Source organism: Myodes glareolus, chromosome 5, assembly GCF_982192425.1.
Source record: "Myodes glareolus chromosome 5, mMyoGla1.1, whole genome shotgun sequence".
In the NCBI taxonomy this organism is placed as follows: domain Eukaryota; kingdom Metazoa; phylum Chordata; class Mammalia; order Rodentia; family Cricetidae; genus Myodes; species Myodes glareolus.
The window spans coordinates 98,020,313-98,044,403 of record NC_142030.1 but is presented as its reverse complement, the minus strand read 5'-3'; the positions used below and the strand labels follow the sequence as shown (position 1 = coordinate 98,044,403).

Below are 24,091 nucleotides of genomic sequence, written 5' to 3'. Positions count from 1 at the left end.
AGGTTAGAGGTCAGAGATACCTAAGAAATAGTTAACTGCAGAACAAATAATCAAAAGGCCCCTGACATTCTAGACAGAGCAAACAAAGTCTGTGCATTAACACTCCACTGATTGCTAACTTATTTCTACTCCTGGGTGATCTCAGGTGTGTCGGCATCACAAGTCTGGTCAGTGGCTAGAGGCTGTGAACATGCACTTGTGAAAAGAAAGCTGAAGGTGTTTATCCTACCCTATCATGCAGGAGGTCAAGTCCAGGAGGGTGGAGGGCTGGATCTGCAGGGCAGCACCATCAAAGGAGACCCAGGGTTCTGATATTTCATTTCTGAGGACTCTGTGGACTTGATGAACTCGGGATTGGGGGGGTGGAGGAAGCTGGATCATCACTGCCAATGATGGGAGTGATAACGGTTTCTATTCGGTGTGGTTTGAATAAGAACTGTCCCCCACAGGCTCACATTAACACACTTGGTCCCCAGATGGTGGCGCAGTTTGGGAAAGTTTTGGAACCTTTAGGAGGTGGAGCCTCGCTGGAAGAAGAGGGTTGCAGGGGAGGTGGGTGGCTTTTGAGGCTTCACAGCTACGCCCTACTTTCTGCTCAGTCTTTTCTTTCTACTTGTGGATACAGGGTGACCAGCCAGCTTCCTGAGCCTGAAGCCATGCCTTCCCCACCATGATGGACTGATTCCTTCTGGAACTGTGAGCCAAAATAAACTCTTTCTCCTGTAAGTTGCCTCTGCCGGGGTATTTTATCACAGTCAGTGAAAGTAATTAAGATGTTGTTGTTTTACATAAAGAAACATATTGCAGCTGTGAGGGTGCTGGAGGAAAGGGAACAGATTTGAAAGTATGGCATTGATACTGACAAGCATTTCTCTGGAACTAGGCCTTACTCAGGCCACTAGATCCTTTTGTTGACATAGGCATGTCATTGGAATGCTATGTTCACATCAGCATTGTGATATCTTAACAGGAATCCTGCTGAGGCAGCTTAAACAGAGTCCCTCCACATCCATGTCCACACCTCTGCTACTTCTGATGGGGTTGCTACTTTTCCAGTGGACTAAGTCTTACCATCCAGGCTTGCCTTCAGCAAAACCCAACAAGGCTTGATTAGCATCCTCCCTCATCTCTGTTCCTCAGCTATACATCCCCATGTTTCTTTGAAGAAGTCCTAATAAAAATAACATTTTTAATATAACATAGATTATATATCATGCATTACATATTATAATACATGTTGTAACATGTATATTTCAAGTTCTTTAAGTAAGGACAACTATATAATAAATACAATATGGTATATATTTTTATTTGTTTATCTAATATATTAGATAAATAATATATTTTATATTGATATAATCTAAATTATATAAATAGCATAAGATAAATAAATAATATACTAAAATGTACCTAATATATAGATGTGTTATAGTATATCACATATAATATGCATATCATCAATAGGTAGAGTACATTAATGGCTGTATTTGGTTAGGGGCTCCCGTGCATGCTGACAGGATTTAGTTATTTGAGTCTGGGGAAGTGTGAAGAATGGTACTGACTCTATCATTCAGGGCTGCACAGATATGCATCCTCGGAAGTGCCCTCCATCCTATTCCTTTCCTACCATGCATTTTAGTTTCTGGCAGAGACTTTGTCTTTCTTCTGCATAAACTGGCACACACAGGTCTGCTTACAGGAGATGCCCTCCATTCTTGAACAAGAGCCCAACTGTACTCTTGCTGTCCTGCTTTCCACACTTAACCAATATCAGGATTTCGTCAGTTCAGAGAGGCTATCCTTAGTCCTTTCTCACAACTGCACAGACTGCTCTACTGTGTAGATGCACTATTTAGGAAGACAGGCCTTCGAGAATAGGCAATTACACGAAATCAAATATTGTTCAATCATAAAGGATAATGCGATGGCGTGGGCCAGGTGACTCCTGGATAGGGAACTTTACCACAGGACCTAATTGGACACCAAGAACCTCTATGTCGGAAGAAGAGAACAGACTCCGCAGGTTATCCTCTGACCTCTACATCCATGCTGTGGCATGTGTGCCTCTCCACAAATACACTCTATAAGCAGATTAATATAAAACACATTTTTTAAAACCCTACAAAAAGAGAATAGCCTTACATATGTGCACATCATATTATCACAGGTGAGCTGTGCAGGAGCACTCTGGGCACAGGGTGGTCAAATCTGAGACAAGTGCATGGGTACCTGTGGTAGGTGGCAGGAAATTCCTAAGGAACTGCACTGATGTACATGGCTTCTGGCAGCAGAGTGCGTCTCTTTCCCCACAACCTCACCAGAAGGTTGTGTGACAGACGGTTTTTTGACACTATCTGGCTTTCACCAGTTGATAGGAGAGAGATGGTACCCTGGTGGCAATTTATCTGGGGGTCTAAAATGATGACTGAGTTTAGCTATTTTCCCCTGTTCCCACAGTACATTATTTATCATCGTTGTGTATTTTCTGTGTATATTCTCTCTGCCATTTTAGCCTGTTTGGGTTTTCTGTTTGTTTGTTGACCCCCTGCTCCCCACCTCCTCCATGTGTGTGCATGTTCATATGTGTGTGGAAGCCAGAGGACAATCTCAGGTGTCATTCCTCCGTAACACCACATACCTTATGCCAATACCCAATACACTTTCTTTGATTGACCTAAGGCTCACGTGGCTAGGCTACCAGAACACTCTAGGGATAATCTTGTCTCTGGCCATCACAAGCTGGTGTTACAGGTGCATGTCACCAGATAAGTTCTTTTGTTTTTTATGTGAGTCCTAGAGACCTAAAATCTGGTCTTCCTGCCTTTGTGGCAAGCACCTGGAGCCTGAGTTATCTACACAGCCCCCAGTCTCCAATTTCTAAGATGCTTTACCCTCTTCATTAGGGGTTATCTTTATTGCTCTGTGTACATCGTCATGGAACGTCACAAGTTTTTATGTAAAATCTGTCAGTTAACAGTGAATCACTTTTTGAATCATGAGCAGAAAATCATCCTCGAAACTAGCATTAAAGGAGAACTCATGTTTGCTTTACTATAAAGCTCAAGTCGTTTCTTTCTGATATTCGCACCTCTAGCGCATTTAAGTTCATTGCTGACAGAATCTGAAGTAACAGAACTCTTGAAGATGGAGCCTGGAAGATGGCTCTGTCGGGAAAGCCCTGGATCCACAGCAGTGCTAGCAGAAGGCAGGCATGGCAGTGCTTATGTGTAATACTCGTCCTGGGTGAGGGTGGAGAGTCTCAGAGGTTACTAGCCGGCCATCTTAGCCAAATCTGTTAGCTCCAGGTTCAGTGAGAGACCCTGTCTCAAAAGCTTAGGTGGAGCAATTAAGGAAGATACCTGATATTCACCTCTCTCCTCTGCACAAACATACACATGCATACACATACAGACACACACACACACACACTCAGTGCTCTCTCTCTCTCTCTCTCTCTCTCTCACACACACACACACACACAGCTCACATATGCATGCATACACATATGCACATTTTCCTGAGTGTTAAGCAGATTCTCTTATCCATTTATATACACTAACTCCCGGAGCAGGTACGACTGGCTGGAGGGAATATCTAACTGAAGGTTTATGACGTCTATACAGATTCTCCTCTTCCTGCCATCCTCCTCCTACTGCTCCATGCCTGTTTCTGACTTCCTCTTTTAACTCCAAAGATGGAAAACTAGAACCCAAATAGCAAGCCTAATTGGGTTAGGAGCCACAGTAGGATGGCTCTTTGACAGCCCATTCTTTACTGGAGGCTGTGCTCTCCTATCCACACACCAGGCTTCATTGTGAAAGACAGACACCAGTGACCATGGTAAATCCACTCATATGACTGGCTTCCCTTTCATTAGCACCATCTGAGTCTGTTAGAAATCTTAACCAACGGTTTAATTTCTCTACAGAGGGCTTTAAATTAATTAGGGGTTCACATGCTAACAAAGAGCCGGATACATCCATAAATCAATCTGGTGTCGGAGGACTACTCAGAGAGGATGTCTATTCATGGAGACCTCATATCCAGCATCCCTGTCGGGCGGCCAACAAAAGGGTGCAGGTGTGGAATAGGCCACTGTGACCAGGAAGCACCAATAATTATCTGGCATCACTTAAGCCACAGCAGGTAACCAGCCAAATCAAAGTCCTGAGTGCCCAGCAAGTAAAATCCAAGTCACCACGAGGACCACAGTGTATCGCTTTAACCCCAATCAATGAGGGGCCCTAACATCATGATTTATTTTATACCAAGTCTAAGAATTACAAGGACATTGATCAAAACGATTCCCCTCTTTTCCCTCTTTTGTTGGGATCAGAAAGTAACAAATGGAACCATTTTTTAATGTGCGGAACATTAATAGAATAGAATAACCTGCGAAAGTGCTGGCGCCTTTTATTGAATGCACTCGCATTCATGTTTGCATATACCCGGGCCCTGTTCACTGGAAAGCCTGCTACTCAGCGTCCTCTCCCTGGGCACGGCACTTGTACTTTGACTCCACTCTAGAACTGTGAAACAGTGCCTTTCAAACATTTTCTCTGGCAGTCCTTTGGTTTCTCTTGAGTCCTTTTGTTAGAAAGCACCCGAGGAACAAAAGAACTGTGGATGGGCCTTTAAATGGTTTTGTATTTTGTCACATTTAAATGTGTATAAAACGACCATGAATGGATATACATTTACAAAATCTTTTAAGGCATATAAACTCTGCCTACCTTAAATGTGAGGTTAGGTCTCTTTGCAACCGCTCTCTTCCTAGTAAAAATCTCTTTGTTCCTTGACTGTATTTAAACTCAACCCTGTGTGCCCCTACATTGGGGTTCTGAAATCTACATACTAAATGCAATTACACTTAAGCCTGTATAAGTTATGTTGCATAATTAGCTCCTTGAGATGAAAATGTGGTAACTACAGCATCCCAGAACAAATACATCACAGGAACAGTTGAGAAATCCATAATTTTATGACAGGACAAGAAAATCTGCCACTACAAATACAACTCCTCAGAATTTATGATAGTTTTCAACTAAACAATTCAGGAAATAGATGATTTCTATTTTGGCTTGGAAATCAACAGAAGGAACACCTTAAGAATTTGAATGACACAGGAGACTTTTTTCCTTCTGTACATGTGACAGAAGAGGCTTCCGCCAGGAGCTGGCACTCGGCACCCCCACGGACACACCATTTGGTTGGGTTCATAATGATTCAGGCCCTGCAGGGTTCATTGCCATGGCAAAGCAAGAAAAGAAAATGAGGAAAATAACTGTGTGCCAGGGAGCAGGGATTGAATCACATCCTTGATGCTGGAAGCAACTGACTCAAACTGTGAAGATGAATGTGGGAGGGCTGTCGAAACACGCTGCCCAGGCCCTTCATTCGGGGCTTCTCCCAACCTCACTCCCAGCTCTTAAACCACACAGGTGCTCTCAGAATGTGTGCCTACTGAAGTACCAGCCATGTTGAAGACAACATAGAAAAGCCCCTCTCTGATGTGGCGCCCCACCTCCATGGAGTGGTCTTTCTGTCCGATTTCCCATCACAAGTCTGTAGGGGAGTGGAGGCTTTTCTCTGAGATCTCTACTTGGATATTAGGTCATTTGCACTCGAGATGTCTTACTTGGGAAGGCAGTATGAGACATCCCCGATACAAACATGAGAGTGGTATCGAAAAGACCACAAGGGCTGGCAGACGGCTCAGTGGCTATCAGCACATGTGGCTCATTCAGAGGACCCAAGTTTGGTTTCCATTAGACCATCCAACTGCCTTCAGTCTTGCCCCAGGGGACCTGTGAGACCTTCTTTTGGCCTCTATAGGTACCTTCACTCATCTTCGCACACACTCACTCACTCTCACACAAACACTACACATACACACAAACATTATGTGTACATACTCAAATTCACACGTAACAATAAAAGTAGTGCATTCTTAATAAGCTTGGGAGCTGGCTTAGTGCTTACCCTTCCAGTCGGACCATGTTGAGTCTGATAGCCAAGATCCACATGGTGGAAGGAAGAACCGTCTCCCAGAAGCTAACCACTAACTCTACAAGGGCATCACCGCACACATGCATGCCCACACACATAAATACTAAAATAAATAGAATTCTTTAAAAGGTGTTGGGTGTGTGCTGCATGTTTATAAGTGCTGATGAGAAAGAGACAGGCAGATCCCTGGGGCTTCCTGACCAGTCAATCCACCCTAGCCTACTTGGCAAGTTCTAGGCCAGTGAGAGATCATCCAGTTTTTTTTTTTAAAGAAGAAGAAGAAGAAGAAGAAGAGGAGGAGGAGGAGGAGGAGGAGGAGGAGGAGGAGGAGGAGGAGGAGGAGGAGGAGGAAGAGGAGGAGGAGGAGGAAGAGGAGGAGAAGGAGGCAGAGGAGGAGGAAGAGGAAGAGGAGGAGAAGGATAATTCCTGAGGAATGAAAGCTGAGATTGTTCTCTCACCTGCCTACACATACAAAGGAGTACACACACACACACACACACACACACACACACACACACACAAACATCCACATGCACACATGCACACATGCACACGCGAAATATGGACTTGTACATCCACACTGGCAGTGGAGAGCTACTGCCTCGTCCACATTGCTTTCTAGGGTGCATAAAAGGAGCCTGGAGAAGAAGCAGTTTGGGGCCATTGCTTGAGGGTTATGAGACTCTGCACCTCTCAAGTCAGTAGAGGCCACTTAGGCAACAATAACAAGACATTCCTTCCTTCCCATCCAGGGTGGTCCCAGGAGGTCCTCTAGAGAGGAAAATGTCCAATCCTTGTCTAGCAGTCAAGAGAAATCTCTCACCTTTGTGCCATGGAAATTTCTATGGAATCTAAGTTGGTTCCCCAGAGTTGGTGCTCAGACTGGCAGATTTACTTCCTGGTGGCACACAACAGATACCAGGAAAGCAAGACGTTGTAATCAGGGTCTCCTAAGATCACACACAAACATCCTGGCAACCACAAAGCCAAAAGGTGTCTCATTACGAAGATACCAACTCTTGGAACTGAGCAAGGACATGCGGTAGGCAATAGCTAGGATTACCAGGAAAAGAGTTGTAAGGTAGTCAGGACACAAGCTCTCCCATGACAAGTTACGTTCACAATTCAACCTAAATCCCTATGAGTGAGGAAAGAAAAAGTTAGCGCAGAAATTAAAGATATAAAAAGGAACAAAGTGGAAACACAATAGCAAGAATTCACTATCAGAAACAAAGAGGCCAAGACACAGGAGGATGAGCAGAATGGAGGGAAGCAGCAAGGATGGGTGAACTAGACCACAGAGTAATGGGAAACCTGCAGCCAGGAGCAGAGGAGACAACTCAGCTGCGAAGAGCATCGACTGCTCTTCCAGAGGAACTTGCTCCACTCCCTGCACCTACACACAGCTCACAACCATCTGGAACTCCCATGCATGGAATGTGAAAGCCTCTTCTGGCCTCTTCAGGCACCCGTAGACATGTGTACATATACACAGACACATAGACACGGACAGATGCACAAACACACAACTAAATAATGATTTTTTTTTTAGAAATTAAAGGAAAAGTACACAGTGTGGACACAAAGAGAAACTATCTATCTGTTGATAGAGGACAACGGATGAACAGAGCCTTGGGGACACAGGAGACCAAGGCAAAGGGGCTTCCCTGCCTTGTTGCAGAGCTCTTCAAAGACAACAAAGATGGCGGGGGGAAGAAATAAAGAAATGAAAACTGCTCAATTAAAAAAAAAAGAAAGAAAACCCAATTGCAGGGAGTCAGACCAAAGAGAACAGAACTCTTCAATGGGTTAGAGGGGCCAAAGTACAATGGGATCCCCATGAGGCCACACAGTTAGAATACAGGCAGTCTTTCATCAGAAGGAAGCAGCACAAGGTTTTACACATGCAGGGAGAAAGTTCAACACCCAGAACTATCAGCCCAGAGGAAAAAGTTCAACACCCAGAACTATAAGCCCAGAGGAAAAAGTTCAACACCCAGAACTTGTCTATCGTCAATGAAGGGGAAATCAAGAGAGTCTCAAATAAAGGAAGATGGATAAAATACTGTGTTGCCAATAAAACTGTCCATAAAAGATTAGGCAAACAATGTTCTCCAAGGAGAAAAGAAGCAAATGGGGAAAAAATGAATCAAGGGGCTGGGGATCTGGTTCAGTGGGCAGAAACAATGCCCACAAACCCTGATGACTTGCATACCATCCCTGGGACCTGTATGGGGAATGAGAGAACAAACTCCACACAATTGTACTCTGACTTCCTCATGCACACACACACATACACACACACATACAACACACACATGAATGCGTGAATGGAATTTTAAAACTATACTAAATGACTAAATGGAAGGCTTGAAATGATAAAACGTTTAGAAGGAGCCAGCAAGCTAGCTCAGTGGATAAAGGAACTTGTTGCCAAGTGTGACAATCTGAGCTCAAACCCTAAGGAAAGGACTGAGTCCTGCAAACTGTCCTCTGATCTCTACACATGTTCATCACACACACACACACACACACACACACACACACAGAGAGAGAGAGAGAGAGAGAGAGAGAGAGAGAGAGAGAGAGAGAACCTAGGCGAACAGTTCTCCATACTGCCCTTGCCCTTCGCATGACCACTGTAAGTGACTATCACACCAAAGCTCAGCATCAGATATGAACGAGTGACATGCATCAACTCCAAAGCATCTTCATGCGCTAGGAAACAGGCAACAAAAAGGCAGAATGACTTCCATAACTGCAAAGGTAGGGTCATTAACTGGGTACTGTTCAGAAGGACATCAAATTGCCTGGAAAGATCACATAGAAATGGTTGACGATATGGAGAAGGGGAGGACAGTCACCAAGCACTAATCAAGGGGGAAAAACAAGGCAACAAGGAGATATCACTTCCAAGCTGTAGGAATGGATAGAACAGAAATACAGCGGTGAACACAGGGGAGATGTATCAGATGTTAATGTGTTTGCCGTGCAAACATGAGGACTGACATCAAATCCCCGGCACCCATTAAGTAGCCTGGCATGGTAGTATACACCTACTGTTCTAGCAGTGGGGAGGCAGACTGAAGGATCTTGAGAGCTCGCTGGCCAGCCAATCAGTACCAGGCTCAGTAAGAGATCCTGTCTCAAAAAATAAAGTGAGCAATTATTGAAGAAGACACATGATATCAACCTCTGACCTCCATATGCATGCATGCATGCACATGTACAATGAATACTTATAGCCATACAAACACAACATCAACACAGACATACACTCCACAAAAATAATTACTTAAAAATAAGATTTAGCAGTGTTAGTGAGGGTGGAGAGAAAAACTAATCTTTCTGTACTGCTGGTGCCGCTGTAACTTCATCAAGTCCTTATAGGAAACAATACGGCTTTCCTTTAAAACAACCCATATGTAAGTATAACAACACTGGGGCCTAGCAACCCTTCTTCAGAGAGTATGTCTAAAGGTAATGAAGTTACATCTCCCATTCTCTCACGATATGCCGTGTTATATGTCATAGCCAAGATATGGATTCAACTTATACCCTTTAGCAGTTAAATGAATGAATTGCAATATATACGACTACCAAGAAGCCCATACAAAGAAATGAATATGAACTCTATGACAATATGGATGAACAGGAGGATATGGCTTAAGTAAAACAAGCTAGACACAGAAAGGAAAATACGGCATGGTATCAGTTACACGTGGTATCCACACAACATGGAATACATTGAGTGAAGAATGGTAGAGTAGGTGCCTGCAGTAGGAAAGGAGGGGATATGGGGAGGAACAGCTGATACAAACCCATGGTTGGATTGGCTCAATAAAGCTAGATGTCTTATGTGAAGCATGGGACTCTTTTGGATAGTATTCCATTGAAGAAGGAAACTTTGAGTTCTCTTACCAAACAAAGGATGAAATGGAAGGTGAGGGAGTAGTGGGTGAATAAGATCTAAAATCATTATATTCATGCATTAAATTATCAAAGAATCTACGATGCAAATGTACTAAATGGAAGGTCAGAGATGTTAATTTGCTTGGCTATAGCAGTCATAAGCTATACCATAACATCAGGCTGCATATGTTAAATACACCATCACGCCAGGGAGTAATAATGCATGCCTGCCATGCCAGCACTTGGGAAGTAAAGGCAGAAGCATGAGGAACTGGAGGCAAGCCGTTGCCAAATATCAAGGTCCATACTAGCCTGGGCTATATGACCCTGAGTTGGGGGAAGCATGGAGGGAGGAAACAAAGGTAGTGAGGGAGTAGGGGGAGGGAGGAAAAGAAGAAGGGAAGGAATCGATGGAGGAAGGGAGGGAGGAAAGAAAGAGATGGAGGAAGGGAGGGAGTGAAGAAGTGGATGGAGGAAGAGAGAGCTTATTTACACATACATCCCTCCCCTAGAAGAAAAAATCCTAGACTACCAGCGAGAAAGGAAAAGTGTGAATAAATGCAGTAAGTCTTCCTCATGTTTTCAAAACTGTTTGACAGTTGAAGCAAAAATTATGCTGTGATGTGTTTCTCAGTATATGTGGAGGCAAAGCAAGATATTACATTATAAATAGGGGACATGAAGGGAGAGACATAAGAATATAAGAATATATATAAGAATATAAGAATGCCCTAGCTGAGCATCGGTAAGCTATGTGCGTGAGAAATGTTATACTTTGAGAAACACTAGAAAAGACATCCAGACAAATACACTCAAAGAATGCAATAAATAAATCAAAAGCAATCCTAAAAGCTGTTTCAACACCCACAGGACAGCAGTGGGGGGAAATGGAGATATGGAAATAACAAAGAGAACAAGAGACATAAGCTACGGCCCATCAGTAGCTCAGCTGAGAGTGAACAACCTCTAAACCCCAATGTACAGCTCAGATTTGGGGCTGGAGAGATGGGTCAGTGATTACAGAGTACTTGCTATCCTGGCTGATGACCTGTGCTTGGGTACCAGTATCCACACTGGTGGCACATGAATGTAACTCCAGTTCCAGGGGACCCAATACCCTCCTCTGTCTTCAGGAGATTCCTACACATACAAAGTGATACAAACACACATACATAAATAGAAATAAATAAATCTTAGAAACAAAACAGCCCCCACACACTGAGTTGCAGAGTAGGTTAAAAAAAAACCACATAATCCAGCTATATTCTCCCTACCAAAAAAATCACTGTAAACATTAACAGTATAGGTGAGTTAACAGCAGGTGTATGGAAAAAGATTTATCACATACCACCTTGATCCAAAGGAAGTAGGAAGACATTCATTAACACCTAAAGGAAAGAAAATGACCAGAGACAGAGAAAACACATTGTACTTGTCTCTGTGAGCCTGGCTTAGTCCCCTTAAGATGACCACCCTCAGTTGGCCTGTCTTCCTGAAAATAGCATGACTTCATTCTCCTTTATGGTTGATAAAACATATTCATGGCAGACTCAACACACCTTTCTGATGTGGGACTCCACTCTGTATCCTGTGAATATGATTGGTAAATGACTAAAGAATCTGTCTAGACCTGTGATAGGGTAAAGTAGAGCTAGGAGGGGAAAACTAAACTGAATGCTGAGAGAAGGAAGGCAGAGTTTAGAGAAGTCATGGAGCTGTCACTAGAGACAGACATGTCAGAACCCTGCCGGTAGGCCACAAGCCTCAAGATAAAATATAAAATTATTAAAATGGGTTAAATTAAGATGTAAAAGCTGGCCAATAAAAAGTTAAAGCTAATAGGTCAAGTAGTGATTTAATTCATCCAATGTCTGTGTGATTATGTTAGGGCTGAGCAACCAGGAACAAACAAGCGACCTCTTACAACAGATTGACATGCCAATGTGGCCAACTAAATCCACGTAAAACCTGAGAAAGCTTAAAAGTAATATTAGACACAAAAGAACAGAGTTAAGCGTGGCTTCTTGGTAGCCAGCATTTTGCTGGTGGCATGCCGCAGCTTCTTTAAGAGAGATTTTCCTGATTCAGCCGTAGCAGAACACCACCCTCTGCACCAATTTGAAACCAAAATAGCGGCTTCCTGGGTCATTTCCCCAGCAAAAACTCTGGCTTTTTCAGAAGACCGAGCATTCAAATGGGGTTTGTGAGCAGAGTACTACAATTTGCTTAATGGCAACATAGACCCGCAGTGTGTCTGGAAATGGGGCACTAAAGAGATCTCTGCCTCACTATGTTGGACTGTGTGAAGCCAAAAGTCAAAGCAGCCTTAGTTGCTGCTTAACATTTTAGGAAGAGCTCCTGGACAGAAAGGAATTACAGGTACACAATAGGACAGATTCAGACATAAAAGACCTCTAAATGAGACAAAGTGTGCTTAAAAAATGTACGTAGGTCTGGGAGAGAGAAGATAAAGAGTATAGACAGCCATAAAAGAAAGTAAATGGTTTAAAAAAATAAAACAAAGTCCTTAAAGAGACAGACAGTCATAGATTAAAGGAGTAAAGATAATAAAATAAATATTAAAAAGTAAAAGAGTTTTTTAAAAAAGCCACATGAAGATGGAAAATACACAGGAAGTTTGGATTATGTATATTATTGTGTTTTCTTTGAACTTTTTGACTGTGAAAGAGCTAAATAACCAACCTATATACTTTGAAGGTATCTTGACTTCAGAATTTGAGTCTAAGGATTTGATGCTTTGGAAAAGAAGTTCTTCTTTTGTTTCCACAGAGGATGAGAACCTGTGGAATTGTTCCAGACTAATGTGGTTTAATGGACCAAGACACCCTGAAAGGTCACCTTGAACATCCCTCAAAAATTATTTCATCCATCAACAAGCAGGATGCTCTTTGGACAGAACTATGCCCGAATTTCCAAATATTGTTTATGAATGTTTGTTTACATTAAAGGGGGATATGCTATAGAGATCTGCATTGGGATGGATCTTGGTTTATTGATACAAATTTACCATTGATTTTGTTATATGTACATTTCTGCTCTTGATTAAGGTATTGTGTTTATGCAGCTCATTTAAAAATGTAATGCACAATTAAGGAATAGAAGTTAATAGATGATCACCTATAATAGTCAAGCTTGTAGTCATGTTAGTTAGGTTTTCTAGATATAAAGAGATATATTTCAGTTAGATAGGTATTCTGAAAATCTTTCAGAGACCTTCAGAATATGGCATTTGAAATGTTTTCAGAATTTAAGATGTTTTATGACAATGAGCCATATCTGCTCCTGACAGGACCAGGGTTTCTGTTTCATGAGAGAGTCTGCAAGATATTCTTCAGGACACAGAAGAAAGTGACTGACAAACTGCCAATATGGGCATAACTGTCTTTGAAATTTCCTGCTTCATGGAAAAGTCTGCTGGATACTATGGGCCTGTAGGCTGAAGATGGATGCCTCAAAGGTATGGAAGAACTTTGGGTGACTCTCCAGGCAGCAAGAAGTCTCTGTCAATTCTATAGTTTTGAAAGTTGTTTACAATGTACTTCCTGTTTACTTTGATAATATTATATCCTTCTGGAGTCTTTGATGGAGTTGAAGAATTTATAGCTATAGTTATAGTTTTCCTTAGTTATGATAAAAGATAAAGTAGATATAAATGTGATAACTGTAATTCTTGCTTGATACCTGTTTTGTCATATATAATTATACTGTTAAAGTTAAAACTTTATTTTTTTATTTAAACAGAAAAGGGGAGGTGATATGGAATTCCCCTATGTATGTTGTGAATACCATTGGTTAATAAAGAAACTGCCTTGGCCTGCAATAGGGAAAAAGAATAGAGCTAGGTGGGGAAAACAAAACTGAATGCTGGAAAGAAGAAGGCAGAGCTAGAGAGCCAAGTAGCCAAGTAGCCCTGCTGAAGACAGATGCTAGAACTTTACCTGGTAAGCCAGAGCCTCGTGGCAATACACAGATTAGTAGAAATGGGTTAAATTAAGATGTCAGAGTTAGTCAATAATAAGCTAGAGCTAATAGGCCAAGCAGTGATTTGATTAATACAGTTTCTGTGTGGTTATTTTGGAGTCTGGGCAGCCAGGAAACAAATAAGTGGCCTCCTACTATACCCCTCCCCTATTCTTTCCACTTCTGCTGAACACCTAACAATGCTGGGGACAGTGCTGAAGTAAACACAGCGTGCATGCTAAGGGAAGTAATAGGATGGAAGGCAGCCAGGACCAAAGGTTGCTGTGTCATTCAGACACAGGCTGCCTTCAAGTCTTTTGTGAAATTTGGAAATTTCCAATTGAATTGCTAGTTATCTTTAAAAGGGTGGTTTCCTTAATATACCAATACTTTGGTGGAAAATTGAGCACCCTGAGGATTTGCTACTTAAAACTGAAATTGTGGTTACAGTTGCAAAGGATAATTACACTGTGGTAATTCATTGCCTTCAAATAGGTATTCTGAATTAACATACACATACAACCACCCATGCACACATCTATATTATTTACGTATGGGTGTATATGTACACACACACACACACACATGCACACACACACACACACACACACACACACACACACACACCAAACACACTTGTGTTCCCAGTGTGCATTCAGGTGAAAATGTCAATGAAGTGTCTCTGACTCTTGTGTAGCAGTTTCCTTCCAAATTGACTTATCCTCCAGGAAAGTTTCTTAAGACAAAAGTAAACAATAAAAAATAGCTTCAGGAAGTTCCTGAAACTGAAAAGTTTCACCAGGTCCCTCCCTCCAAGAGTAAAGAGTAGAGACACACAGAGTCATTCTCTGACAAGCCAGGCTGCAAAGAAGCCTGAGATCAGTCAGGCTGCCTGAAGGCTCTTAGGCCAACTGATTCACTAGAAACCATGCTCTCCAACCTGTTGAGCTGCCTGAAGGCTGTGCAGTGTGCTCTAGGTCCCCTGCTTTTGTGTGCTGTCACTCTGCAAGCTTTGGTGATGCAGCTGTCTTTGAGTCACTTACACTCTTGCAGCTGTCTTTGAGTCACTTACACTCTTGTAGTAACCCCCACCCATGTTCCTATAAGTGACCCCATTAGTTCACCAAACTGCATTTTGGTAATATCCATGCTTAGGAATGTTGTTGACTCCCTGTCTGGAATGAAGAGGTGTGCGTGTGTGCGTGTGTGTGTGTGTCTGTCTGTCTGTCTGTCTCCTCTGGGAAAAAAAATGTATGACACAACACTGCCTCCCAAGCCAATGAAACTGGCACCAGCATTAACTCTGACTGAAAGGGTCACAAAATAGTCACTCTGAGCTTGAACTGGATCACTCATGTAGGGCTGTATAGCACCATTTACACCCCATTGAGCAACAAAGGCAGGGTCAGCAAGGACAATGTTTAGCTCAAATCAAATACATTGTTATCTAACTGAAAGCATTACATTTATGAAGTAGCAACAAAAATAATTTTAGGGTTGGGGGTCACCACAGCATGAGAAACTGTATTAAAGGGTCACAGCATTAAGAAGGTTGAGAACCACTCCTCTAAAGACTCAATACTATTTTAGCAAACCACGGGGCATTATTCAGGAAAATGGTCAGCTGATTCCACTACTAAACTAAGTAGGAAATAAAGGGACTGAGAATTGTGGAAACATCAAGGAAACAACAAAGTCACAAGACCAAAACTACCTGATTTTAAATCTTACTATGCAGTCATAGTAATCAGTCTAGTATGCTCAAGGAAGAAAAAAAAAAGATAAAAGAAACAAAATTCAAAGTGAGATCTAGAAAGATGGCTCAATCATCAAGAGCTCTTGCCTCTTTTGAAGAGGACCTGGTGATTCTTAACCTCCTATAACTCAGTCCCAGAGAGTCATATACATACACACACACACACACACACACACACACACACACACACATGCACACACACAAAAAAATACATAATTTTAAAATGAATGTAAAACATCTCAGTCAGGTAAAGACTTGCATGTATTAAGGGAAACGGTTTTCAAATACTGGCACAAAAACTCAAAGGATATTGATTTTTTTAACTGTTACATGCATGAGTATTGATACTATATGAAGCATATGTCAGTTTTCACACATCTGAGTACTAATACTACAAGCTTGAATTTTCACACTTGTTGGTATTGACATTATATGTTTGAACTTTCACACATGTGAGTATTGATACTATATGAAGAATATGTCAACTTTTACACATGTGAGCATTGATACTATATTTTTGAACTTTCACACATGTGAGCATTGATATTATATGTTTGAACTCTCACACGTGTGAGTATCAATACTACATGACACACACATCAACCTGCATCACTTGTCACAGGCAAACCGAAGCACGTGTGGATCACTCACCTAAGCACATCCTGTTTCCATGCATAGGGCAGCACTTATAAACTAGTGTCTATAAATGTAAAGTAGTCACAAGTTCTTCAAATAGAAGAACTACTGATGCTAAATTTCAATGTTAAAATATTTCCAGTCACCCATAGGTCCCGTTCTTTAAAGGGAGAGGACAAAAGAAATGGCAGGGAATGACAACTACCCACACATACTATGATGAGACTTGTACTTAAAAACTACAAACCACCTATACAATTGTACAAAGAGGAAAAGCAGCTGTCAGTTGTTCAAACAGGTCAAACTGTTGATCAGATGTAGAAATGGATAACAGGAAGACTGTAAGTAGGCAGGTCCTCATCGATAAGAAGGTGCAAGTCAGATGACAAGGATCTACTGTCAAATTAACCACCACAGTGACACTACAGAAGACCAACCGTCATGAATGCTGGGGACAGACAAACCCACAGATCTCTCCATGACCACGGTTGCTACTATTGTGTGGACCACTGTGCATGGTGGAGGTCGGAAGATAGCATGGAGCAGTCTATGAACTCCATACAGCACGTGGGCTCTGGGGATAAATTTGGGTTGTCACAATTGGTGGCAAGCACCTTTATCTGCTGAGCCCTTTTGAGACTACCACATAGTTTTTGAGACAGGGTCTATTACTAGGCAGGCCAGAATAGCTTGTCAGTGTGATCCACCTGCCTCGCCCTCCTCAGAGATTCTATCATGGCCATGCACCAGCATTCCCAGTGTTTTATGTGGGTCCTGGGGATTGAGCCCAGGTCCTTTGGCTTGCATGGCAATCACTTTAATAAATGAGCTATTATTTCTCTCTGGTGTAGGAGGTCCTTCTCTATTTGTGTTGCTTTCATTGGTTAAATGAAGAACCTGCCTTGGCCTTTTGATAGGGCAGTACTCAGACAGGCAGGAAGACAGAACTAAATGCTGGGAGGAGGAAGGCAGAGAGAGAGAGAAAGCCAACATGGAGCCTCCAGGTCAGACATGCTGAATCTTTCCCGGTAAGCCATGACCTCGTGGTGACACACAAATTAATAGAAATGGATTAAACCAAGATGTAAGAGTTAACCAATAAGAGGCTAGAGCTGATGGTCAGGCAGTGATTTAATTAATACAGTTTCTGTGTGAATATTTCTGGTGTAAGCTAGTGAGGCGACTGGGAAAACAAACTGTCCGCCCACTCCTACATCTCTTGCCCCCTATTTTTTTTTATAAATGCTCCATGAAGCATTCATTTACACACTGGGGTAAGAGGTGGCGCTTCAGCATTTTTCCGCTGTGCCATATCTTTCATTCATTCCCTTTCCCTACCGCACCACACACCTGCCGCCGTCTGCTCCCCACTCTAGCTGGCTTCCCCCCTTTCTTCCTGACACTGTACTTCCCTCTGTTTTCTTATCACATTATATCATCAACCTGGACTATAAGCTCTCTTCTTCCTACCTCATGAGCCCCTTTCCAGTTTCATAAAATATATACACAGATACAAATCAGCACATAGAGACACATAATTTTAAACATAGGTTCTGCATTTAAAAGGAAAGGGTATTTTTCTTTGAGTATGGATTATGATTTCCAGTTGTATCAGTTTTCCTCCAAATGTCATGATTTCATTTTGCATCATGGCTAAAAGAACATTATGTGTGTGGAGCACATCTTCTTTACCTGTTCTTCTGCCAGTGGCCATCTAGATTGGTTCCATTTCCTCACGACTGCAAATATATGGGTAGTGTGCCAACTGATGAGTATTTTGAAAACTCCAGGGTAAAGTAGCTGGGCAGGTGTGGTGTTGGTCCTTTGAGGAATTTCCACACTCACTGTGACAGTGGCTAGATGGACTGACATTCCCCCAAGCAGCAAATAAGTGCTCCTCTTCTCCCACACGCAATTATACCTTTTTAGGGTGAGTTTTCAGGGCTGGAAAGACAGCTCAGTGCTGAAGAACACTTATTACCCTTTTTTATAATTTATTTTCAAGATGATAGTTTTAAAAACCTTCAAGTCAGTCTTGAGAAAGTCCGCATCATTTGACATTTCCCAGACAGTGTTAGGACATAATTTTTAAACATGATTTTTTTTTTATTTTTCAAAGTGATGTCTTTTTTGATTTTTATTGAGCTCTACATTTTCTCTCTTGCAAAGTAACAATAGTAATAACAGTAGTAATAATACTAACATTAATAACAGTAATAATATTAGTAACTAGGATTTAGTTCCCAACATCCTAATGGTGGCCCATAACTATCCAATAATTCCAGTTCTACTGTCCCATCCCCCTTTCTGACCTTCACAGTCACCAGGCATGTAATGGCACACACCCATGTACATTACAAAGGGACTCTAGCAGGCTCAAGCACAGCAGAACCAGCACCAACAGTTTCTGCCTTACCCTTCTCCTCCATTTCCCCTACCTTGCTAAACCCTTAGATTCCTTTCATAAAGCCAGCTGCCAGTCTCTTCCCTTGTGTGACTACTTCCTCCTCCAGAGGCTGACTACCAAGGGCCAGTTATCAACGTACTGAAGTCCAACAACCTCCTTTGTCCTCTGTCTCTTGCCTTTGCCTGTTATTCCCTGTCCTCTTCTCCCTCGGGGCAAATAATTCTCCTATGTGCTAAGAACTTGGTCCTGGAGTGTTTTGTGCCAACATGGAGGACATACATAAATTATAGGTGAGACATCAATACACATAAAATAAAATAAATACATATCTTAAAAGCAAATGCCATTATTCTTCTCATTTTCTATGTATGTGATGACCTTTACAGGGCTTTCAGTGGCAAAGTACAAGTAATCCTGTCAATTACCAGGTTTGAGGGGAGCATTAGGAAGATAATAAAGGTCACACTTGGGGTTCACTGCCTGGTGAATGGTGTTGGAAACTCAGCTAATATATATCTCATATGTATATATGCATATATACCAAATTGTTAGCTAATTTCCCATATATATCATTTTATAAATATGTATGTGTGTGTATGTGTGTGTGTGTGTGTAGTTCTTAACCTCACACCCAAACTGAAATTTGCAAAGATTCACAAATAAGAAGTTAAAACTTGAATGGTTCTATAAGATAATGAGAACCATGTCTTTATCGCATTCAGGTGGGTCTTCTTTACGCATTAACAAAAGCTGAGGTGCTCTGTAGACTAAAAGAAGGATGCACTGAGCCAGCGGAGTAGAGTACAGGTGCAATAATCTCTCAGAAGGAAGACCACCTGGGGAAAGCCGTTAAAGGGAACTGTAAACCAATGACAAGAATATAAAATACCCAGGACCCTCAAAGTCCGTCTCCCAAACTTTCCTTAGTGGAACAAAACTCCCAGATCAAATGTGTTACCTTGGGGACAGCAAACGACAGCCAGTGTGAGGTGAACCCAGACTGACCTTGGGCCATAGCTGGGATTCAGAGTCCATGTATATGTATAGTTCAAACTGCACACATGTATTCAACCCTGCTACTAGCGGGGAACCTTTCTATATGAAAGGCAGAGTCCTGCTTTGGATTGTAGATCACAAATGGGTCAGAGTGAAATCTTAACAGAGTCTGGAATTTAATTAACAGTAATACAACATTGATCCCTCTGTTGCGGTGATCATAGTCACATAAAATGCTGATATTAGGGATGAAGGGCTACAGTGTGCAATATGTGTGTAGACCTAATGGCATTCCAAAATGAAGTGTTTATTATGAAAAAAAAATCTCTTGGACTAGGAAGAAAGCTCACATGGTTAGTGCTTGCTATGCAACCATGGGGACCTGAGCTCTCCCCAGGGACCTATCTATAACACCAGAGATGGTGATATGTCTTTATATCTCTGGGGCTTGGAAGATGAGGGCAGACAGAACCCTGAAGCTAGATGGACAGCCTACTGGGTGAGCTCCAGGTCAGTGAGAGAGCCTATCTCAGACACAGAGCTGTCTTCATGGAGGGAGCAGTAGAGAAGGAAGTAGCTTAACACTCAGACCTTTGTGCTTTTCCGGCTTGTTTTCACGTCATCCCTTAAAGATGCTCCTGTATGGCTGCCTCAAATTGTCTGAACATTTGCAGGCTCTTTCCATGTTCTGACTCTTACAAACAGTGTGATTTGCCTTCCCAAAATATGCCAGCCTGTTTCTGGTCCCCTGTGCCCTTCAGGTGCGTTCAGCATCTAGCCTGTAGCCCCAGCCTCCTGCATTCCCCATGAGGAGAAGCGCAGGACCAGCGACTTTCACAGACTTCTTCCTTCCTCTGGTGGATGAACTGTCATTAGCTCTCATGGAATCAGGACTGAAGCAGCCTTCAGGGGCTGCAAACAGAGATGCCACTTCCTTTTCATAGAGAACAGATTCTTCTGCTGAAAACTCACACACCTGCCCCTGTCTTGTCAGAAGAGGAGCAAAATAAGGCTGGTGTTATATTTCCTTCTCAGAGATTGCAAAGGCAGTTAATTCACACACGCACAGGCTCCCAGAGGACCCAGACGGACACCTCGGATGTTACAGTAGCACCTCGGCAGATACTTTGGCAAAGACAATGGTCTATAAAATGAAGTTCAGGTGGACCAAAAATAAAATGTATTGATTCTTTTGAGGCATTCAGAAACACAAGGAAACATCAGTCAAGAAGTCAAGCTGGAATGTACAGGGTAAAAGACCCTGTAGACACTAAGGAGGGGGGAAGTAAAGGGGAATTACGTTAGTAAACACCCCCAGGGTTCTTTCTGTAATTTGCTTTGTTTACCTTCAAATAACTGCGAGGATTGCATTATATTGAAATGTCCTTGTCTAAACCTCTAAATCTGTACATTTACGGGCTTGGCATGGACAGATAGAAGTCTGACCATCCAATCAAGATTCTTCAAATGTAGTCTTTCACACTTTGAACATTTGAATACTCTGAAGTCTGGTCTCAGGGTCTGTCCATCTGTCTGCATCTCTCTCACCTTTCATGGCAGAGCTGGCTAAACTGAAATAAACACCTCAGTTTACCAACGGCATAATCATGGAGTTGGCCACAAGCAAATATTTGGCTTTGACCCACTTTGCTGGAACTGAATGGTTTTGAAGCCACAGCTGTCAGGGCTGGAGCCTCACAGGAAGAGAGACAAGCCAAGACTCACCATGGCCCCTTGGTTTGTCCTCTGAGCAACTTCTCTCTGCAGCCTGGCCACAGCCAACTTCTCCCTGGAGAGACAGAAATATGTGATTAGGTAGCTATTCCCGGGGCTGAGACAGCACCACATAGCTGGGAAACATTCTTTTGAAATCTCTAGAGTGACCCATCCTGTACTTACCTCCTTCCCTCAACCATATTTAATATCAAGTATTTAAAGTGATTGGTCACTGGGGCATCGTCTCTATCCAGCTTCACGACACTGACTCCTTTGCTTTGGAGCTCATAATAGAGGGATAAATATTGAACGCTAGGTTAAGCGGTGCTCCACTAACCTCATTTGCATATATCTTTTATCACTTACGTTTCTGAGGCTATTTCATTAGTATTGATTTTGATTATATTTTTAATTGTTTGCTCTTTTCCTTCTATACCCATTCTGAATTTTGAAAAGCAAACAAACCATAACTCTACACCATTCTTGAGAAAACAGAAAATCATTTGCAGGTTTGTTGTGTAAAATGAACTTTATTGGACATTTTTGCCTGTTCTGTGAGCCTGACAGCTACTCAATCTATAGAGACGGAAACTGAAGGTCACAAGGCTAAGGGGACACCTGAGATCTGAGTTGGGCTGTGACAGGATCGAGTGTTGAATTTCCTTACATCAAAGTCTAAATTTAAAACTCTGCATATTCTCAAGGCCTAAAAATTTTACTAAAATACAGATTTTAAAATCAGATGGTAAGTCAGTGAGATGGCTGAGAAGGGAAAGGTGCTTGCTGGGAAAGCCCATGGAGCTGAGGTTCAAGGATCTGAGATCTGTGGGACCCATGGGTGGCAAAGAGAACCGGCTCCTGGACGTCAGCCTTTGACCTGCATGTAAACACGCGCAAACACACAATAAAGAACTGCTCTTTAGTTTAGTATTCATGTTTCATAACGAGATTCATCTCATATTCATCATAACTAATTACACATCCGATGTATAGAATACCCACTGAAATGTTAAGAATGCTTGTCATAATGCATGCATTCTGAACAGCTCTTCAAATTTTTAAACAGTGAACAGGTGACATCGAGGGAAGGAGCGACTTCCAGCCGGCTCCGAGTCTCGGTGACAGTGTCCCCAGAAATCCCTCCCTACAGTGAGATGAATGTGTCTGGGTGGCACTCATCTCTCTTATGCTACATCTGCAAGGGAATGCAGAGGGGACTGCTCCACGCCCAGGTTGGTGAGAGGATTTCTTTCTTCCCAGGGCTGTGACATACCTGGCTGCCCAAAACAAAGAAAGAATAAAAAAAAAAAACTTTCCAGGCTAAGGAGGGACCCAGTCAATAAAGCGCTTGCCTTGCAAGCTTGAGGACCTGAATTGAAATTCCAGAACTTATGTGCAAAGCTGGGTGTGGTGCTATGAACCCCAGAAGCCATCAACTGTCGATGACTCTATTGACTGTCAATGGTTCTACAGAATGCTCTCCCTCCAGCTGGAATGTTAGCTGGCTTATCAATTGGGTGCACGTCTTGTACAGACAACTGCAGCTACTGTGAGCTTATAAGCCTGGCAGTCCTGTCAGGTCGTCAGGTCCGCACAAACTTGTTTTGCTCTGGTCCTCCTTGGCCTTTTACTATTGCAGCTTTCTTTCCTCTCCTCTACAATGAACCTTGAGCCTCGTGTGTGTGTGTGTGTGTGTGTGTGTGAGAGAGAGAGAGAGAGAGAGAGAGAGAGAGAAATGCTGGATGGATAGATGGACAAATGGAAGGATGGATGGATAGATAGGTTGATAGATGATAGACAGATAGAGATGATAGATAATAGATATGATAGATAGATATATCGATAGATAGATAGATAGATAGATAGATAGATAGATAGATAGATAGATAGATAGACAGATAGATAGACAGACAGACAGACAGATATAGTTGCCCCAATGTGGTTCAGTATTCTACTGACACTAATTGTCTGTGCTTTGACCAACTTGACATTGTGCACTGACCACCATTTACTGTACAAGAGACATCTCTGATGAAGTCTGAGTGTTGCATGAATTTTAAGACGGACTCAAATCAGGGTGCAAGGAGCTCCTGGGAGCGTGAGCCTTGGACAAGTCAGGGCAGGAACTGGGGAGTTGTGGATATGATCAACGACATTGAACACATTTATGAAATGTTCAAAGACTTAATAAAAATGTTACTGAAAAAAATGAAGCCTGTGAACAACAGCTACTAGGAATCCAATCCAGAATGATGTCCCCACAGAAAGAGCCAATGTTACAGAGCTGGAGAAATGGCTCAGCAGGAAAGGTACTCGCTAAGTAAGCATAAGGACCCGAGTTCAAATCTCTAGCATTGATAGACACGTCTGTCACTCCAGCTCCACAGCGGGCAGAGGCAGGAAGATTCCTGGGGCTTGTTGGCTGCCATCCTAGATCCAGGCTGAGTGAAAGGCCCTGTCCCAAGAGATCAAGGCAAAAAATAATAGAACAGGACAAGGAACATCCTCTTCTGGCCTGGCATACACATGTACAGGTACCATATGTAAATAAGTACATAAAGAAGGGGTGTTGCATCAAAATAGCCCATGTGTTTGCAGGTACTGAGACCCACATATGTGTTAGAGCAACCCTTGCTCAAAATTAGAGATGAGGACACAACATGTAGGCAAACATGAAC

The 24,091-nt window shown here is 42.3% G+C and overlaps 1 protein-coding gene across 7 annotated transcripts in view; it reads right to left on the bottom strand.

The window, feature by feature from the left end:
- The window catches only part of Nckap5 (NCK associated protein 5), a 912,731-nt gene that overhangs the window by 524,777 nt on the left and 363,863 nt on the right, over nt 1-24,091 (bottom strand). For all 7 annotated transcript variants that reach the window (XM_085688321.2, XM_087906588.1, XM_048443779.3 and 4 more), the window contains one exon: nt 21,423-21,486. In XM_085688321.2, the coding sequence (XP_085544447.2) occupies nt 21,423-21,486 (64 nt within the window). The remainder of the gene's footprint in view (nt 1-21,422; nt 21,487-24,091) is intronic.